Source organism: Streptopelia decaocto (genome assembly GCF_964273445.1).
Source record: "Streptopelia decaocto genome assembly, chromosome: Z".
Lineage (NCBI taxonomy): Eukaryota > Metazoa > Chordata > Aves > Columbiformes > Columbidae > Streptopelia > Streptopelia decaocto.
The window spans coordinates 23,561,170-23,576,906 of NC_138657.1; the positions used below are offsets into that span (position 1 = coordinate 23,561,170).

Genomic DNA, 15,737 nt, shown 5'->3' on the forward strand with positions numbered 1-15,737 from the left:
TCTGTGTTAAGATAGTAGACCTCTTAGTAATTTATGGTGTGCTCACCTTTGCTGGCTGTTGGATGCCAACCCAGGCACTCTGCCATTTCCTTTCCTTAACAGGGCAGGGAGAGAAAATAAGATGGGAAAGCTTATGGGTAGAGATAGAGACAGGGAGACCACTGCTGATTACTGTCACAGGCAAAACAAACTCACTTGAGAAAAACTAATTTGATTTATTGCCAATTAAAAATAGAGTGGGATGGTGAGAAACAAAGACAAAAACTGAAATACTTTCTCCCTCATCTCCACCTTCTTCCCAGGCTCAACTTCATTTTTAATTCTCCTACCTCCTGCCCTGTCAAGTGGCACAGGGGGGATAGGAGCTGGGGACTGGGGTCGGTTCATAAGACTTATTCTCTGCAGCTCCTTCCTCACACTTTTGCCCTGCTCCAGTGTGGGGCCCTTCCCATGGGATGCAATCCTTTACAAACTGCTCCAGCATGGGTCCTCTTCATAGGCTTGAGTCCTTCAGGGTCAGACTGCTCTAGTAAGGGTCTTACATAAGCCACAGTTCCTGTCAGGAGCCTGCTCCAGTGTGGGCTCTCCATGGCTGCAGCTTCATTCAGGGCATATTCACCTCTTGTGGCATGGGGTCCGCAGGCTGCAGTGTAGAGACCTGCTCCAGCATGACCCTCCATGGGACAGGGTCAGTCTGTTTCACCGTGGTCATGGACCCCTTACAGATTGCAGGGAAATCCATTGCAGTGCCTGGAGCACCTCCTTCCCCTCCTCCTTCACTGACCTTGGTGTCTAGAGGGTTGTTTCTCCTACATTTTTTCCTTACTCCTCTCTATCAAACTCTTCTGAGCAGCATTTTCCATAAGGCATCACCAGCTTACAGACTTAGCCTTGTCCTGTGATGGGTCTCTTTTGGAGCCATTTGTGTCTGGCACAGGGCAGCTCCTAGTGTCTCCTCACAGAGGGCCCCCTCCAGCCCTGTGATGCCAAAATCTTGCCAGAACCTCAATGCCGCTCTGTCCACATGGCGTCCCTGCCTCTGTCCTGGGCCTCCTTATCCACTTCACGTGTCCCCTGCTTGCTGGCAGGTCCAGCTTAATGCTCACTGTGAAACATACAGCACTCACACACTCATCCTGTAAGGCACCCTACACTCACAAGTCTGGCTGGATACCAGCATGGACCCTCTGCCTGCCTGAAACATCAGCCCAGGCCCCCCTGGTCACCAACTAGTCTTGAAGTTTGCAGTGAATACAAATGCACTGCCCCCGTGCTCATTGAGTTTGGGGAAGATGTAGACATTTACACCCCAGCAGCCAGCTCCAGGCACACAGACTGTAAGCTCCTGCTCTGTCCTTGCAGCTCCCCCTTCCCCTGCACATCCCTTCATGGACTTAGATAACTTTACCGATTTCCCTAACCCCTCCCAGCCCAGCGTCTAGGACCTCCCCTGGTTTACATTCATATTAGTTGCAAAGGCCAGGTTGATCTTCCTGGAAGGGGCAACTGCAGTTTCCTGATAGCCCATCAATTGGTGTGATTGATGAGGTTGTTTCTTGTAACTATCTCCATGTTTGTTTTGTTAGATTTGTGTCTGTATATTTTTTTCCTGGTTTCTCCCTTTTTCCCCTCAGTTTCCCAATTAAGCAGGTTCTTGATGAGATAACATTGCTGGAATAAACTTTCTCAGAGTCTCACATGTCCTCATCAATTAGTGTGAATCACCAGGTCTGGTTTTCCTCACTGTCTCCTGTGCTGGTCAGATTTGTGCCCCTATATATTCTTGTTCATGACTTCCTCCTTTCCTTGTCCTCTTTTTGCATTGAAAAGTCCTTGACCAGATGTCCTGAAAGAGGCAGACATTCTCCTTCCACATATCCTTACATTTACAAACTATCATTTTGCCTTTAGCTAGACACTGCAAAATTGTTATATAGAGGTATTGGTTGCAAACTTCTAAAACACAGTTTCTGTTTTAATATTCTTGCAGATGAAATGCAACTATTGGAGATGAATCTACCTGCAGGAAAAAACAGAATTCTGAAGAAAGAATCAACTTCTAAAGACACACAGAAGACACTGTCCAAATGTATTAAACGACAGTCCAAGCAAACTAGTTGCCTGGATCAAAGCACTAATGAGTTTTCGCCAAGGAAGAAAGCTAAGCTGAGCGCTAATGAGGTTGTTGTACAGAGTTCAGAAAGTAGCCTGCAACCAGAGAGTTGTTTGACTGAGCTGAAACAATTTGAAGGGTCAACTCTAGAATCATTTTCTATGACAGATCCTGCAGCATCAGTGTCAAACTTTCTAAAAGGGACCAAACCCATCCAGGCCTTGCTTGCCAAGAATACTGGGAACAAAGTGACCTTAACAAATCAACTGTCACCTCCCCCAAGCATAAATATATCTACTTCTGAAAAGCCAGTTTTATCGCCTTTGGAATCATCACTGGTAAAAACAGCATTGCCCTGCCAGACCAATTCAAAGACTCCTTTACAAATGATATACAAAATGACAAATGGCCTCTGCATACCAATAGACCTTCACAACAGCTCTGTGAAAATTCAAAAACAGCCTGTGATTGACCCTAGCACTGGAGAAAAATTCATGCAACAAGTTCTTATTTTACCTAAGAATTTTCTTGTCCAGCAGAAGGAAGGAAAAATTGTGTCCAAGGATATTCAGTCACTACAACAAAAATCATCTGAACTGCACTGTACAACTTTACCAGAAATATCAAATGTCAGTGTTTCTTTAACACCTGTTCTGGTAACAGGCCCTGCAAATGCTACTACTCAGTCACCTAGTACTATTTTTAACAAGAACTTTTCACAAGCAATTGGTCCCATGAACACTACACAACCATTGTCTGCTGCAACTTCGGCAGGTAGCTTACCAGCATCAACAGTTAAGGCGAACCAAGCTGAAACGGACAAAATCAAGACTACAGTTTCAGCTCCCACCTTCCCTGTGTCTTTGACTTCACCTACTCCTTCCACAGCTAGCCAGTCTTTGGTATCAGCAACAGCATTAAGTGGGTCTAGGAACACTGCTTCTGCCTGTCATGGTCTTGCATCACAGCAGACAACTGACTCCTTTGAAACCAGGCAAGAGCTGAAGACAGTGTGTATAAGAGAATCACAATCTATTCTGGTCACAACGCGAGGTGGAAACACAGGAATCGTTAAAGTGCAAACAAACGCAGACCAGATTTCACCTACTAGTTTATCTTCTAGCTCAGTTTTCACATACACACCTCAACTTCAGGCCTTTCTTGTGCCAAAAACCACAGCATTATCATGCTCTACTCTTCCATCTGTAGCAACAGCCATATCTGGTCTCCCACATATTGGACAATTGTCTCTTTCTGGATTTGCCTCCTCAACAGCTTCTTCTGTTAACATTCCAGCCTTCCCAGCTAGTTTTACCCAGACAATGGAGAAAAATATAAAATTTGCATTACAGCAGCCTGCTGTTGGAGGCACTTTTGGTCAAGTAATAGAGAATTCCTGCCATGTGTCCTCTCCTTCTTTATCCTCCATTTCAGTAGCTAGCAACTTGGTGTCAGCAACTCCAAACAGTCCTGTCGGTGTGACTAGGACTGGACAAAATACTGTTGTAACTCCAACTTCTTTCGTGCAGCAACAAGGCGATACTAAAGCTAAACCAAATCTTGTTATACAGCCTGAGTCTAATTCAGCAACAAATGGGGATTTGATCAGTGGTACTCCAGTCCAGAAACTTACATTAGTCACAAATCCACCTATTTTATCACCCTGTGGATCATCAGGAGTCAGTATTATACCCCCTCCAGCATCAACTGGTGTTAATGCTCAGAAGCTGGTTTTCATTAACACACAAATTGCCAATGGCCCATCAACCACCAATCTCGTTGGAGAGTCATTGCAACATAACCTTCCTTCTCCCCTAAACAAAACCTTTGTTAGTGCCACAGAACAGCCACAGTTGGTTCTTATCCCATCTACAGTAGGAGCACCAATAAGAATAAATTCATCATCAACTATTGCTCAAGTAAAAGATGTGAAAATTGGACTAAATATAGGTCAAACCATTGTAAATACTAAAGGCAGTGCACAGCAGGCTCCTCCAGTTAATATACTGCACTCTGCCATTTCTAAGGGAGAAGACAAGAAGACCATGGGCTTGGTGCTGTCTTTGACGAGTTCTAGTCCTTTGGTTCCTGTTCCAAGTTTTGCGAGTCAAAGTGTTGTGTCAGTTAGTGAATCTGTATGTCTTGCAGCAAAAGCTGAAAACGTCTTTACAGTAACAACAGCAAATGCGTGTGTAGAATCTGTTTCAGTAACATCAAGTGGGACTTCTGGGACACGCCCCAGTGTTTTGATTGGTGGAAATGATCCCTCAAGAATAAGGCCAGTTCTGGGTAATCGACTGTGTACATCAAATATTGGAAGTACTGTGGGCATATCAACTGTGAAAACAGGGCATCTTGCTTCATCTGTGCTGATTTCAACAACACAGCCAACAGTATCTCCTCAAAACTTAGCCTCTGCTTTGCAATTTCCAGTCATTAGCTTGCCTGGATCTGTAGCCACCTCCCACCAAGTGTTACATACAGTTCCTCAGTTGACAGCAGTTCCAGCTCCTCCTCCAGTACCAAAAAGCCAATTGCCGACACTGCTTCAGTTTCAGTCATCGGGAGGTTCAGCTGCAATGCCAAGTAATGCAGGTATTCACAAACCTCAGGGTGCGTTGCCCCCTCCATCACAAAATGCAGGTAAAGTCATTAATTTTCATAGTTTTAATTCCCTGCAATGCCAGCAGGTGGCTCCCAGTACAGATAAAAAGAGTCACACTTGTGCTTCTACTGTTCAGATGTCTGCAGCTTCACCAACTGTAACAAGTAAGGCAGGAGGTCAGTTGAATGAACCTTGCATTCAACAGAAAATAGTCATTAACACCTGTATGCCCTTGGCACCTGGAACTCAGATAATGATTAATGGTACTCGTTTTGTTGTTCCACCACAAGGCCTTGGAGCTGGCAGCCATGTTCTTCTTCTCTCTTGTAATACAAAACAAACTCCTCCTTTAACTATTAACCGTGGTCAAGAGGCTCAAAGTGTACCAATTCCTAATCCAACAACTTCAAAAATCATGCTAGCACCAAGTAATTCATTAAGTTGGCAAATATCAAAACATCCTTTGAAAAGCTCAACAAAAATTGTGAACTCTTTTGGGTCTGCAGATGGTTTACCCATCGTACATGCAACACCCCAGACATTTAGTACTCCAGCTAGCTCATCTACTCCACTGTGTGCAGCGACACCATCTGTGTCTTCAGTGATAAAATCTCCAGTTAATGTTGTAGCTGCATCTTCTGATTCTGCTGTTCATCCTCTGAACTCTCATTTACCAAACAACACTTCAGTGACACACTTAGACACTTCTATCAAAAAACTGTTGGTCAGTCCAGAGGGAGCCATTTTGAATGCTATCAACACTCCAGCCTCAAAAGTTTCTTCCCTGTCTTCATCACTGCCTCCTGTTGTTGTGTCCACAAGCAGAAATCCTACCACTGTCTTCCCTGCATCTCAGTCATCTTGCCTTGATAAACCTGACGAAGCTGCATCTTGAATTTACTGCAAATGAGCCACTTCGGAGTTTTGGGGCATTCTTCTGACTTTGGAAGTTGTAACTGTTGAATAATTTCTCACGTTGTTTGCAACAGTTGTTTTACTCAAAATGACTTAAGATTACCGTTCTTTCCGGTTTACCTATGGGGATTATGAAGAAGAAAAATATATTTAGTTTGCCAGAGTGATGTTTTCAGAGAGTTCTTCAGTAAAAGGTCAGAAATTACCAATGAGTTCATTAAACGTTTTAGTTTGGAGAAATCTAGCCTTTTGCACATGTTCCATCTTACAGTACGGACTGTTTGCCAGTGTGTTTATGACAGTATATACCACCTTTTTGTCAAATTTATTTTTGATTTGTTTCTGTTAAAAAAAATATGCATTATAAAAATGCAAGCTATGGTAAAGAATTGTACATATTCATGACTTCCTAACAATCTGTACTAAACTATATGTACAAAGAACAATGCTGTCTTATTTATGTTTTGTTTACATAATGTATAGTTTTTTAAGTATTTTAGTAACTTTGGACCAGTGTACTGTTTAGCAACAATGCAGAAAAATCTGCATATAATAAATCAAGTTGCTGTACTGCTTTGTCTTGGCAATAGTTTAAAAATGTGTGTATCTGCTACACCATGGCAGAATACATATCTATACATCTTCCTACTTAATGCGGATGCATCTCAGCTCTACTATATTCCTGCATCTCAGGAATATAGTAGAATGAAATTATTTCATCTCTTCTTGTGGTTTAAGTTTCATGTGATTTGATAGAGTTGGAAGGAAGGCCATCTTCTTCATCTTCTAATACATGGTGACATAGCCCATACTTCATCCAGTCTTAATAATTTTGCTTATATTGCCTAAAATCTCCAGTGGTGTGGTAAGGCAGAAAATGGTTTCCCAGATACCAGTCTAAGTCACACTGGTTGCTGTTCCATGTTTGGTTGCTACCATGTTTTGTCATAAAGCTCATAGATCTGTTAAACAGTTTGTTGTTCTCTTTTTATAGCCTTCTGTGCATTTCCACGTATTTGGTCACTCTTTAATTTTCTGTCTAGCCGTAACAAGCTACTAGTTTTTTTCACCAGTGATGTTTTCTAGATCTGTATTTTTTTCTTTAGCTTTTAATGGTCTGTCTGAAAGGATAGTGATAAAACATCACACAGTACTAAAGGAGGCCTTATGAATGCTCTGAGTGGGAATAATGCACATATTTCATAAACCTTTGCTTTTTATGCAGTATATTCACTGTTTGTTGGATTAGCTTCAGCTTTTGATATGATGAAATGCTTGGATTGTTTTCTGCAGATCACCTGAGTTTACAGGTCCCTGCTGCAGTGTTCGTAGAAATGGTGAAGTGTTTTGGTATGTTTTGAGACTTAGCATATGCAGAAAGAGTGCTTGTCTAGCTGCTTTTATTTTATGGAAGATGATACTTTAGAAGTGCTCTTTTAAAATCTAAAGTCATAGTCTCTGTTATATGCTTGGAAGATTCACATCTTTGTATGTGTGGGATCTTTTTTTTTAGTTGTTTCAGGGGTTTTGTGATTTTTTTGGTTGGTTGGTTGTTTTTTGGTGTTGTTGCTTATTTGGGTTTGGTTTGGGTTTTTTTATAGACACTAGAAGGGAAGATTTCAAAATAACCCATGAATGTTAGTTGCCTTTTTAATAGCCATGACTTTAAAAGGGGATAAAAGCTTGCAAATCTGTATTTAGTAGCATTCTTAGACTGATTTTCATCAAGACACAGCTTAAACTTTTGCTCCTCATCTTGTTGAGTTCTCTCTTTCCCCTCCCCATTTGCTATGCACAGTTTGGCAGTTTGGATCTTGCATTGAAGAATAAAACCACAGCTTATTCCCTCTGTGTTGGCTGCCTTTCATGTTGTTTTGAAAAGTAATCTGGTAACTACTTAACTAGGGCTCTGGGAAAGTACGTGGAGGAAAGGCTTGTGCCTTCCACAGGTGCCTTCCCTTTCTGCACTAACTAAAATTTTGAGTGGGAAATGGCTTCATTCTGAATCAGCAATCTCCACCTTAACTCAGGACTGGGAAAGATGGAAGCCAGCAGTCTTGGGATGAGAGAAGGTTTGGGTTTGTTTTACAAAAAAGCTACCTGGTGCACTTTTCTTACTTCTCATTTAAGGTGTTACATATTCAGTTTTGAAAATACCTAGTAGTATATGGTGTCTGCCTGCCAGAGTTTGCAATATTAAGGCTTTTTGAATCTGACTGCATTTTGCAGTTGAATGCTGCAGGTGACTTTTCCAACAGAGGAAGATGGCGGATTATGACAGTTTATTCACGGACAGTTTACATACTCTAAAACCATTTATACCATCAACACATTTTATTTCCATTTCACTGGTGGAACCTTGGGATGGACTTCCTTGGATTTTTCTCTTCTTTTATAATGGCTGGTTTTCCTTTTTAATTTTTATTTATGTTTGTTGTAATGTGACTATCTACATTGTTTGGAAAACGTAAGACTAGGTTCCACTATTGCAGGCAGCCTGGATGGAGAAGAAAATCTTGCATGACATTTTTCTGTGTGCTAATGTAATAGAAAGATTTATGCTATAATTAATTCCAATAAAGACCAAAGTTAGAAAAGCTTAATTGGGGAACTCAGAACTCAACTTATTTACCTGAAATTGTCTGAATTAGTATGATAATATTTTATAATTGTTTTTAAAAAATATTTTATAATTTGGCAGGTGTAAACTTTGCAACATGCAAAGCTTGGCCCAGTTTGGTTAGAATTTTCACAGACTTATTCTCTACTGGACACATGTTCAGATTCCAAATCCTATTGGAGAAAGGCTTGAGACTGCCATGTGATGGGTTTGCATGATTTATTATTTTGTAAAAACAAATGTTAGTAACTATTGTGAGTAAATTCCTCTTCCTATCACTCTTCTATGATAATATAAATGTTGGTCAGAGTAAGACATTTTTTTCAAATGACGGTAAACAACCATCAACAATTTGCTACATATCTTTCATTCTCTGTACCCAATACACAGTGCTACCTATCGACACAATGAAAAAGCAGAAGTATCTGTGTCTTTACCTGAAGTTAAAAAGACATGTAATTACACATAAACCAAAGATACATATGAAAATCAATCTTTGAAGAAAGCAAATTCAACTTTTCAGAGCTGGTAAAAAGCCTTTAGACCCCTTCAGATATTCTACATAGATATTCAGACAATATGTTATATACAAAACTTCAGGTTTATTAATCACTCAAAATATTTTGGATGGTATCTTTGATATCTACCTAAAATGACATATTCAGCACAAAAATTCTGCTTTGCTTTGAGTAGAAAGTGATATTTATTTTGCCTCACTGTTCAAAAGTGTGTGTGTGTACTGCCATTTTATTCTAGGGATTCTGCCTCTGCTATACTAGAAGCAAGTAAATCTCACAAGTATTAGGAGTCATAGAAATGCCTATTCAAGCCAAGTGTGTTACTGTCAAGTCATCCAAACCCACTCTGAGTTCACTGTGTGATATAGCAAAGAATACAGTGTGAAAAGTGAGGCAAAAATTATCCTGATAAGTAAGTGAAGAGAAACTTATTTGTCTCATGTAAGCAGGTCCATAAATTACTAAAAGCTGATATTTGAAGGGAGTCCATAGCCTCATCACAGAGTTTGTTGAATAGCTGGTTTTGCTTATCTTTTGTGGTAGTGCAGAATTTTAGTAGCCCGAATTGATTTTAATTTTTATTAAAACATAAATGTTTGTTATGATTAGGCTGTTTCCTTTAAAAAGAACAGCAGGAGGTGTTCACAAAGGCTTAAATCATGCAGCCTGTTCGCTTCAAGCTGCACCTGAAGTGAGTTAGTGACTCAAAATAAGATTAGTAGTGCTGTATCGGACTAAAGGTCTGTCTAGCGTCATGTCTTTGGAGCAGTCAACAGTAGCAGCCCAAAAGAGCATAGTAACAGGCCCGAATGCTCTTCTAGTATCCACTAATCTGTGAGCCAGAGTCTTCCTCAGAGAGCTGTGATTATTTTTTTTTCAATGTAATAACCCTCAGTGTATTTTTCTTGATGAAACTGACCAATCTCTTCTAGCATTATTCTTGAACACATGTAAACTATTACCATCCACAGCATCCTATGGTTAAGAGTTTTTCACACAGTGTATAAGTAAATCTCCTGTTTGTTTCTGAACCTAGCATCTGCTACTTTCATTCTAAAAGCACTATGAATCTATTCAACAGTGTGGTGATTATTTTTCTCTCATAGCAATTATTTCATTTTTTGAGAGTGTTTTTTTATTTAGTGTGTTGTTTGATTTTTTTGTGTTTTTTTGGTAGAAATATCAGCTGTAAACCAAATACACAGCAGTGTCAAAATACCATGAGTCTCTCTGTACAATTCCTACTTTTGTTTTAGCTCTCTTGAAAAGGTGGGACAAACTGTTGTAATTATTGTTTAAATTATTTTTTTTTTAAACTCTCATTATTTTTGTGCATAGGATACCAGCTTATGTCTGTATATTAAGTGCATGATGATTTTAAAAATTTTCAAGTTGTTGAAGAGGCCACTTTTGCAAATGTGACACAGACTACGTTCTATTTTAAGTATTGTCCCTGAAACTACAGTGGCATAAAAGAAACTTTAAGGTCTTTATAAACATGTCTTTTATTTCCTCAAAATACTGAATTTGCAGATCAATAATCTGATGGCTGATGTAAACTTGGAAACTAACATAGTTTATTGTTTCATATATGGTTGGTCCAGAAGCTCTGTGGGAAGTTGGTGTTCCTACGGTATCTTTTATTTCAATTTTAGCTGAACTAAACACATTAAATGGAAATGGTATGTGAAAGCAAAGGAAATGTTATTAATTGCTTATAATATTTCTTGAAAAGGAGCTTATTACAAGAAAATGTATTAAAATCTGCATAAATATAGTTCTTTGCAGATGAAGACAATGAAGTACAAAGTTCTTGTAGCAACATGGAAGAATGGGGAACAGCATCCTTAGTCCCTTGACTCCTCTTCCAGCATCCCATCCATGAATAAAGCTTAGACAACTAGATTACTGCTTTATTTTTCCCTATTCTTGCTTTTTATGAAGATGAAAATGTAATTAGAAAATGAAGTTGTTTTCAGGAATGTGAGTGGTACTGAAAGTTGGCATTAGTAAAAATTAAATAGCACAGGAAGACAAAACAGGAAAGGAACCACTTTAAACTGTGATTTTTGTGGTTGTCTTCAGGCTTTAGAACTTTGCTTATCAATAGTGAAGTCATAAAAAGAAGACAATATGGGTATTTAATTAGTTGTTGATATTGATTCCTTCTAGTAAATGTTTGAGTATCACAACAGACTATTTTGGCTATCTGTAGATTATGCTCACCTAGTACCAGCATATACGTTGAGATCCTGTCCACATAAAATGCTGGTGTTTGTAGAATAATTTCTCATTCCCTTTTTGTTTGATCACTTGCAACAGTAAAATAGAATATCAAAGAGGGATTAGTGATTTGGTATCACTGTGTAGTCACAGGGTGTCTTGATTTTAGTAAATAAAGTGCAATTGTCATGGAATCAATTTACGCAGTATAGAAATCAGGTATTTTAGCACTATATTAAATTTTAATTACTGGGGAGGAGGAATTGCTTACATCTATTTATAAAAAACCTTGTCGATTCATATTAGCAACATGCCAATACTAAGAAAAGAATGATTTGACTGAGGCTTTTCTGGCCAGTATTCTACAGTTCAACTATATGTTATGCCTTCAAAATATTGTTCTTGACTGTAGGGTGCTTTTCTACAAGGTGGTCTTGGAAGAACCTTTGATAGACAAACACAAAAACTGGGTGAGTCCTGTCCTAAAGTGTTTTCCTTCCTTCCATGGCCTAAGGAATTGATGCAAAAACATAACCTTTTGTTAAAAAACAGTCCGTGTTCAAAAGTGAGTTCCTTACTTTGGCACATGGAATGCAAGTGATACAGCTGGTACAGCAGTCCGGTCCTGGTGTGAGCTGCACCTTGGACTGTGCATTTATCTCACTCTAGTGGCCGGTAGAAAATGCTTCGTGGAAAGAACAAGAAATAGATCAAGTATGAATTAGTTTTCCTTGGTATGTATGCACAGCCTCCAACACTAACTCCAGGAGAATTATGCAAACTCAGCCTGGACTTGTCTGTGACATGAACAAACAGATTTTGCAGCCAGAGAGTTGCATGCGGGAGAAAGGTGAGCAGTAATTCCAAGAAGCGGAACAGAAAAAACAATGGACATAAAAGCACAAATTTTCTACTCCAGTTTAAGAAGTGGTAGGAGACATGCATGAAATCTGCTAAAAAGCAGAAGTTTTGAACAAGTAATAGTCAATTACTTGAAATATCGTTGTTCTTCCTCTTGGCAAGGTGAAAAACCAAGAGGTGTAGAGCATGTGAACTGCATATCCTGGGGATCAAAACTGTAAGAAAGACAGGCTTCTTAAATCTGTGTTGACATCAAAAATGTTTGAGAAGAGATGGCTGGAGACACAGAAATAGGAGTAATTTATTACAAGGTAGGCATCTGATACCCTTTAATTCTTGCAAGGATGCTACTACAGGAGATTAGTGTTAAGGGAATATTCACACATACCATATGATTTTGTTGTTTCACGGTAAATTCTGAAGCAGTTCCTAGATTTTTCTGAATATGGTTTCCAGACAACAAGCCTAAAGTTCCTGCTGCAAACAACAGCAGGCAGCAAATCTAGCACTGAACAGAGTCTAGAAGGGGCAGCTGTTTTGCTCCCGAGAGTCAGTTACTTGGAGTGTAAGTGATGGTATGCAGAAGTAGAAATCAGTTACTGTTTCCAAGGTAAATAGAAAATAACAAACTACTAGAATTTGAAACATTACCTTAGAAAATACTCTACCTTAGAAAATACTCTTCAACAAAAGTGAGTATGTAGTGCATGTGCAGCAGGGCAGTCTGTTCCTCCCACCCAGAAATGGAAGCTAGCAGAGTTGAAAACACCTTACAAAATCAGCATCAGAAGACTGAATTATTTACACTAGGCCCTCACTCTGGGTCTCATACTGATTTGCACTTGACTCAGGTAGTGTATCTCTCAGGGAAGGAGCAAATAAAGCATGTGGTCCAAACATGCATTTTGGGCTCTACTGAAATGGTTTGGAAGAGAGAAAGCACATGTGCTGCTCAAGCACTGTTTAGGTTTTGGCCCACGTGAGTCCAGCAAGAGTAGAGTTCACCACTAGCACACGGCAAGAGTTTTCTGTGTCTAGTGGCTTAGGTGTCAATAATGTTGTCACAGTGGATGCAACTCTCCACCTTTTTTTTCCTGGTAAAATAAGTCCCACTAGTCTCTGGTTCTCTTTTGATGAGAGATGGTTCAGGATGGATGAGGATGAGATAGATGAGGGTCTGTCCTTTATATTCTCATGAGCAAAAGGCATCTGGGGACACTGCCACCCGCTAAATGCGGTCTTTTGCATTGGGCCAAGAGTTGAACCTAGGTGGACAAAAGGTCTTGAAGAGCTAGACCTTTGCAGCAAGCGAAGTAATAGCTTTTTCTGCTTATTAGAAACCAAGCTGCCTTTGAGCCAAGGATTTTCTGAAAAAAAAGAAGCAAGATGAAAATTGGAGGATTGTGTAAGGGTGCAGAATATAGAGGGTCACTTCCAAAAAGTACACATGGGCTGTTTTTCAGGTGTCAGCACATACAGGATTTGTAGATAGCAGCTGTAGATAGCCTTTTAAACTTTGTACTGCTGCTAGCTAACATTTATTACTGTATGCAAGGTTCAGTGCAGATGTGTGGCCTAAAGACAACGCTGAAGCTTTGGAGCACTTCTCAGACCTAATGGGCAACAAAAATGACATGGCTTGGAAAACACATGACAGTTGTTCAGTTTTGTTGCATAGTTTAATGTGCAGTCAACAGAAAAGTACAAATGAATAAATGCTACTTCTCCAAAGAACAGAGATACTCTTTACCCTTTTTCTTTAGATAAGAAGTGAAAATAAGTTTGCTTTTAAAGGCAAGAAAATGTGCTCTTATGTCACATAAATATACAGACATATACCAACAAAATAATGGAAATTTTACCAATATTAGACATAAACATGAATCAAAATATCCTGGCAATATTTTACTTAACTGAAAAATTACAAGCAATATGGTTAATAGTAATACAGTTCTTCAGGCTAAGATAATCTATATCCCCAGCTGCAACAGGTATTAAGCCAACACACATTGCTGAGGTGAACAGCACCAGCTTGTCCTGGCAACCAGCTGCATGTGCTAGTCCTGTTATACCTGACTGGTGAGACTCTTAAGAAACAAAGTGCTTCCTGTGGAAAGTCCTTGGTCTTTTGTCATAGCTCTCTGATGTATACAGTACATACCTTATGGCTCTTGGCCCAGTGTTTTGCTCCATGGTTGAGCATGCCAGCAAGATTGCACTTGTCAGGACCTGCTGCATTTTACCATTGTGCAATGGCTGGGATGGCTGACCAGTGTTCTGGAATGCTTTCACACTACGCTGAGGCTTGTAACCTGCTTAGGAAGCAGATGATCCAGCAGGATCATATCAGGAATCCAAACAGACAGTGCAACTGCTACTACCATTATAATTAACCAATCTGACCAAACCACACTATGTTAATGAAGTGCCTGGTTTTCAAGTTGTTAATTGTATCTAGATAAGAGTTGCACGCGTAGCTATAGAGATGTTGCTGAGATCCTCTTGTACCTGTAAGCTTTAATAACAGTGTATCTGCTTCTCTGGTGGAAGCAATTTAATGCAGACCAGTAACAGGCAGAGCTTCATCCTCCAGCTATGACCAGCCACCTGTCTTCATCAGCGTCCTGGGGCAGAACTCAGATTGTCAATGGGTTTCTTCATTTGCTCATTTGGTGGAAGAAAGTAAGAGTGCAAAGGCCATATTTGTTGAGAATTGTAGTACAAGGCATCTGATTGCAAAGAGGGTAGAAAAAGAGGAGCAGGAGGTCTTTGACTTTTACACCCTCCTTGTACATGACCATAACAAAGAAATTAAAAAGCTAAATTTTGATGACCATTTATTACACTGGTCTATATGACTGACTAATACGAATGCCTTTTCTGGAGATCTGAAAACTCTATACCACATTCTGCAGCTGTGGTAGTTGTGAAGTTTCTATGCCTTTCTCTTTTTAAGGGGACGGTCATCCTAGAGAGTTTTAGCTTATCTTGGGTCAAGTGCAGTGTGATTCAGTGTGTAGATAATGTAGCCAGTTCTTGCAGCATGCAAGTTTAGCAGTTACAGATCTCTTGCTTTCAAGTTCTGACCTATCACAGTATCACAGTATGTTTGGGATTGGAAGGGACCTCAGAAGATCATCTAGTCCAATCCCCCTGCTGGAGCAGGAACACCTAGGTGATTTTACAGGAACATGTCCAGGTGGGTTTTGAATGTCTCCAGGGAAGGAGACTCCACAACCCCCCTGGGCAGCCTGTTCCAGTGCTCTGTCACCCTCACTGAGAAGAAGTTTCTTCTCAAATTTAAGTGGAACCTCTTGTGTTCCAGCTTGATCCCATTACCCCTTGTCCTATCATTGTTTGCCACCGAGAAAAGCCTGGCTCCATCCTTGTGGCACTCACCTTTTATATACTTATAGACATTAATAAGGTCCCCCCTTAGCCTCCTCTTCTCCAAGCTAAAGAGCCCCAGCTCCCTCAGCCTTTCCTCATAAGGGAGATGCTCCACTTCCTTAATCATCTTCATTGCTCTGCGCTGGACCCTTTCCAGCAATTCCCTGTCCTTCTTGAACTGAGGGGCCCAGAACTGCACACAATATTCCAGATGTGGTCTCACCAGGGCAGAGTAGAGGGGAAGGAGGATCTCTCTCGATCTACTAACCACCCCCCTTCTAATACACCCCAGGATGCCATTGGCCTTCCTGGCCACAAGGGCACAGTGCTGGCTCATGGTCATCCTGCTGTCCACCAGGACCCCCAGGTCCCTTTCCCCTACACTGCTCTCTAATATGTAATTTCCCAACCTATACTAGAACCTGGGGTTGTTCCTGCCCAGATGCAGGACTCTACACTTGCCCTTGTTAAATTTCATCAGGTTATTCCCCG

The 15,737-nt window shown here is 40.2% G+C and overlaps 1 protein-coding gene across 2 annotated transcripts in view; it reads left to right on the forward strand.

Moving 5' to 3' along the window:
• BRD10 (bromodomain containing 10) overlaps positions 1 to 6,203 on the forward strand; it is a 51,058-nt gene extending 44,855 nt beyond the window's left edge. For both annotated transcript variants that reach the window (XM_082074625.1, XM_082074626.1), the window contains exon 8: positions 1,991 to 6,203. In XM_082074625.1, coding sequence (XP_081930751.1) covers positions 1,991 to 5,613 — 3,623 coding nt within the window. In that variant the 3' untranslated portion in view covers positions 5,614 to 6,203. The remainder of the gene's footprint in view (positions 1 to 1,990) is intronic.
• The last annotated feature ends 9,534 nt before the right edge of the window (positions 6,204 to 15,737 follow it).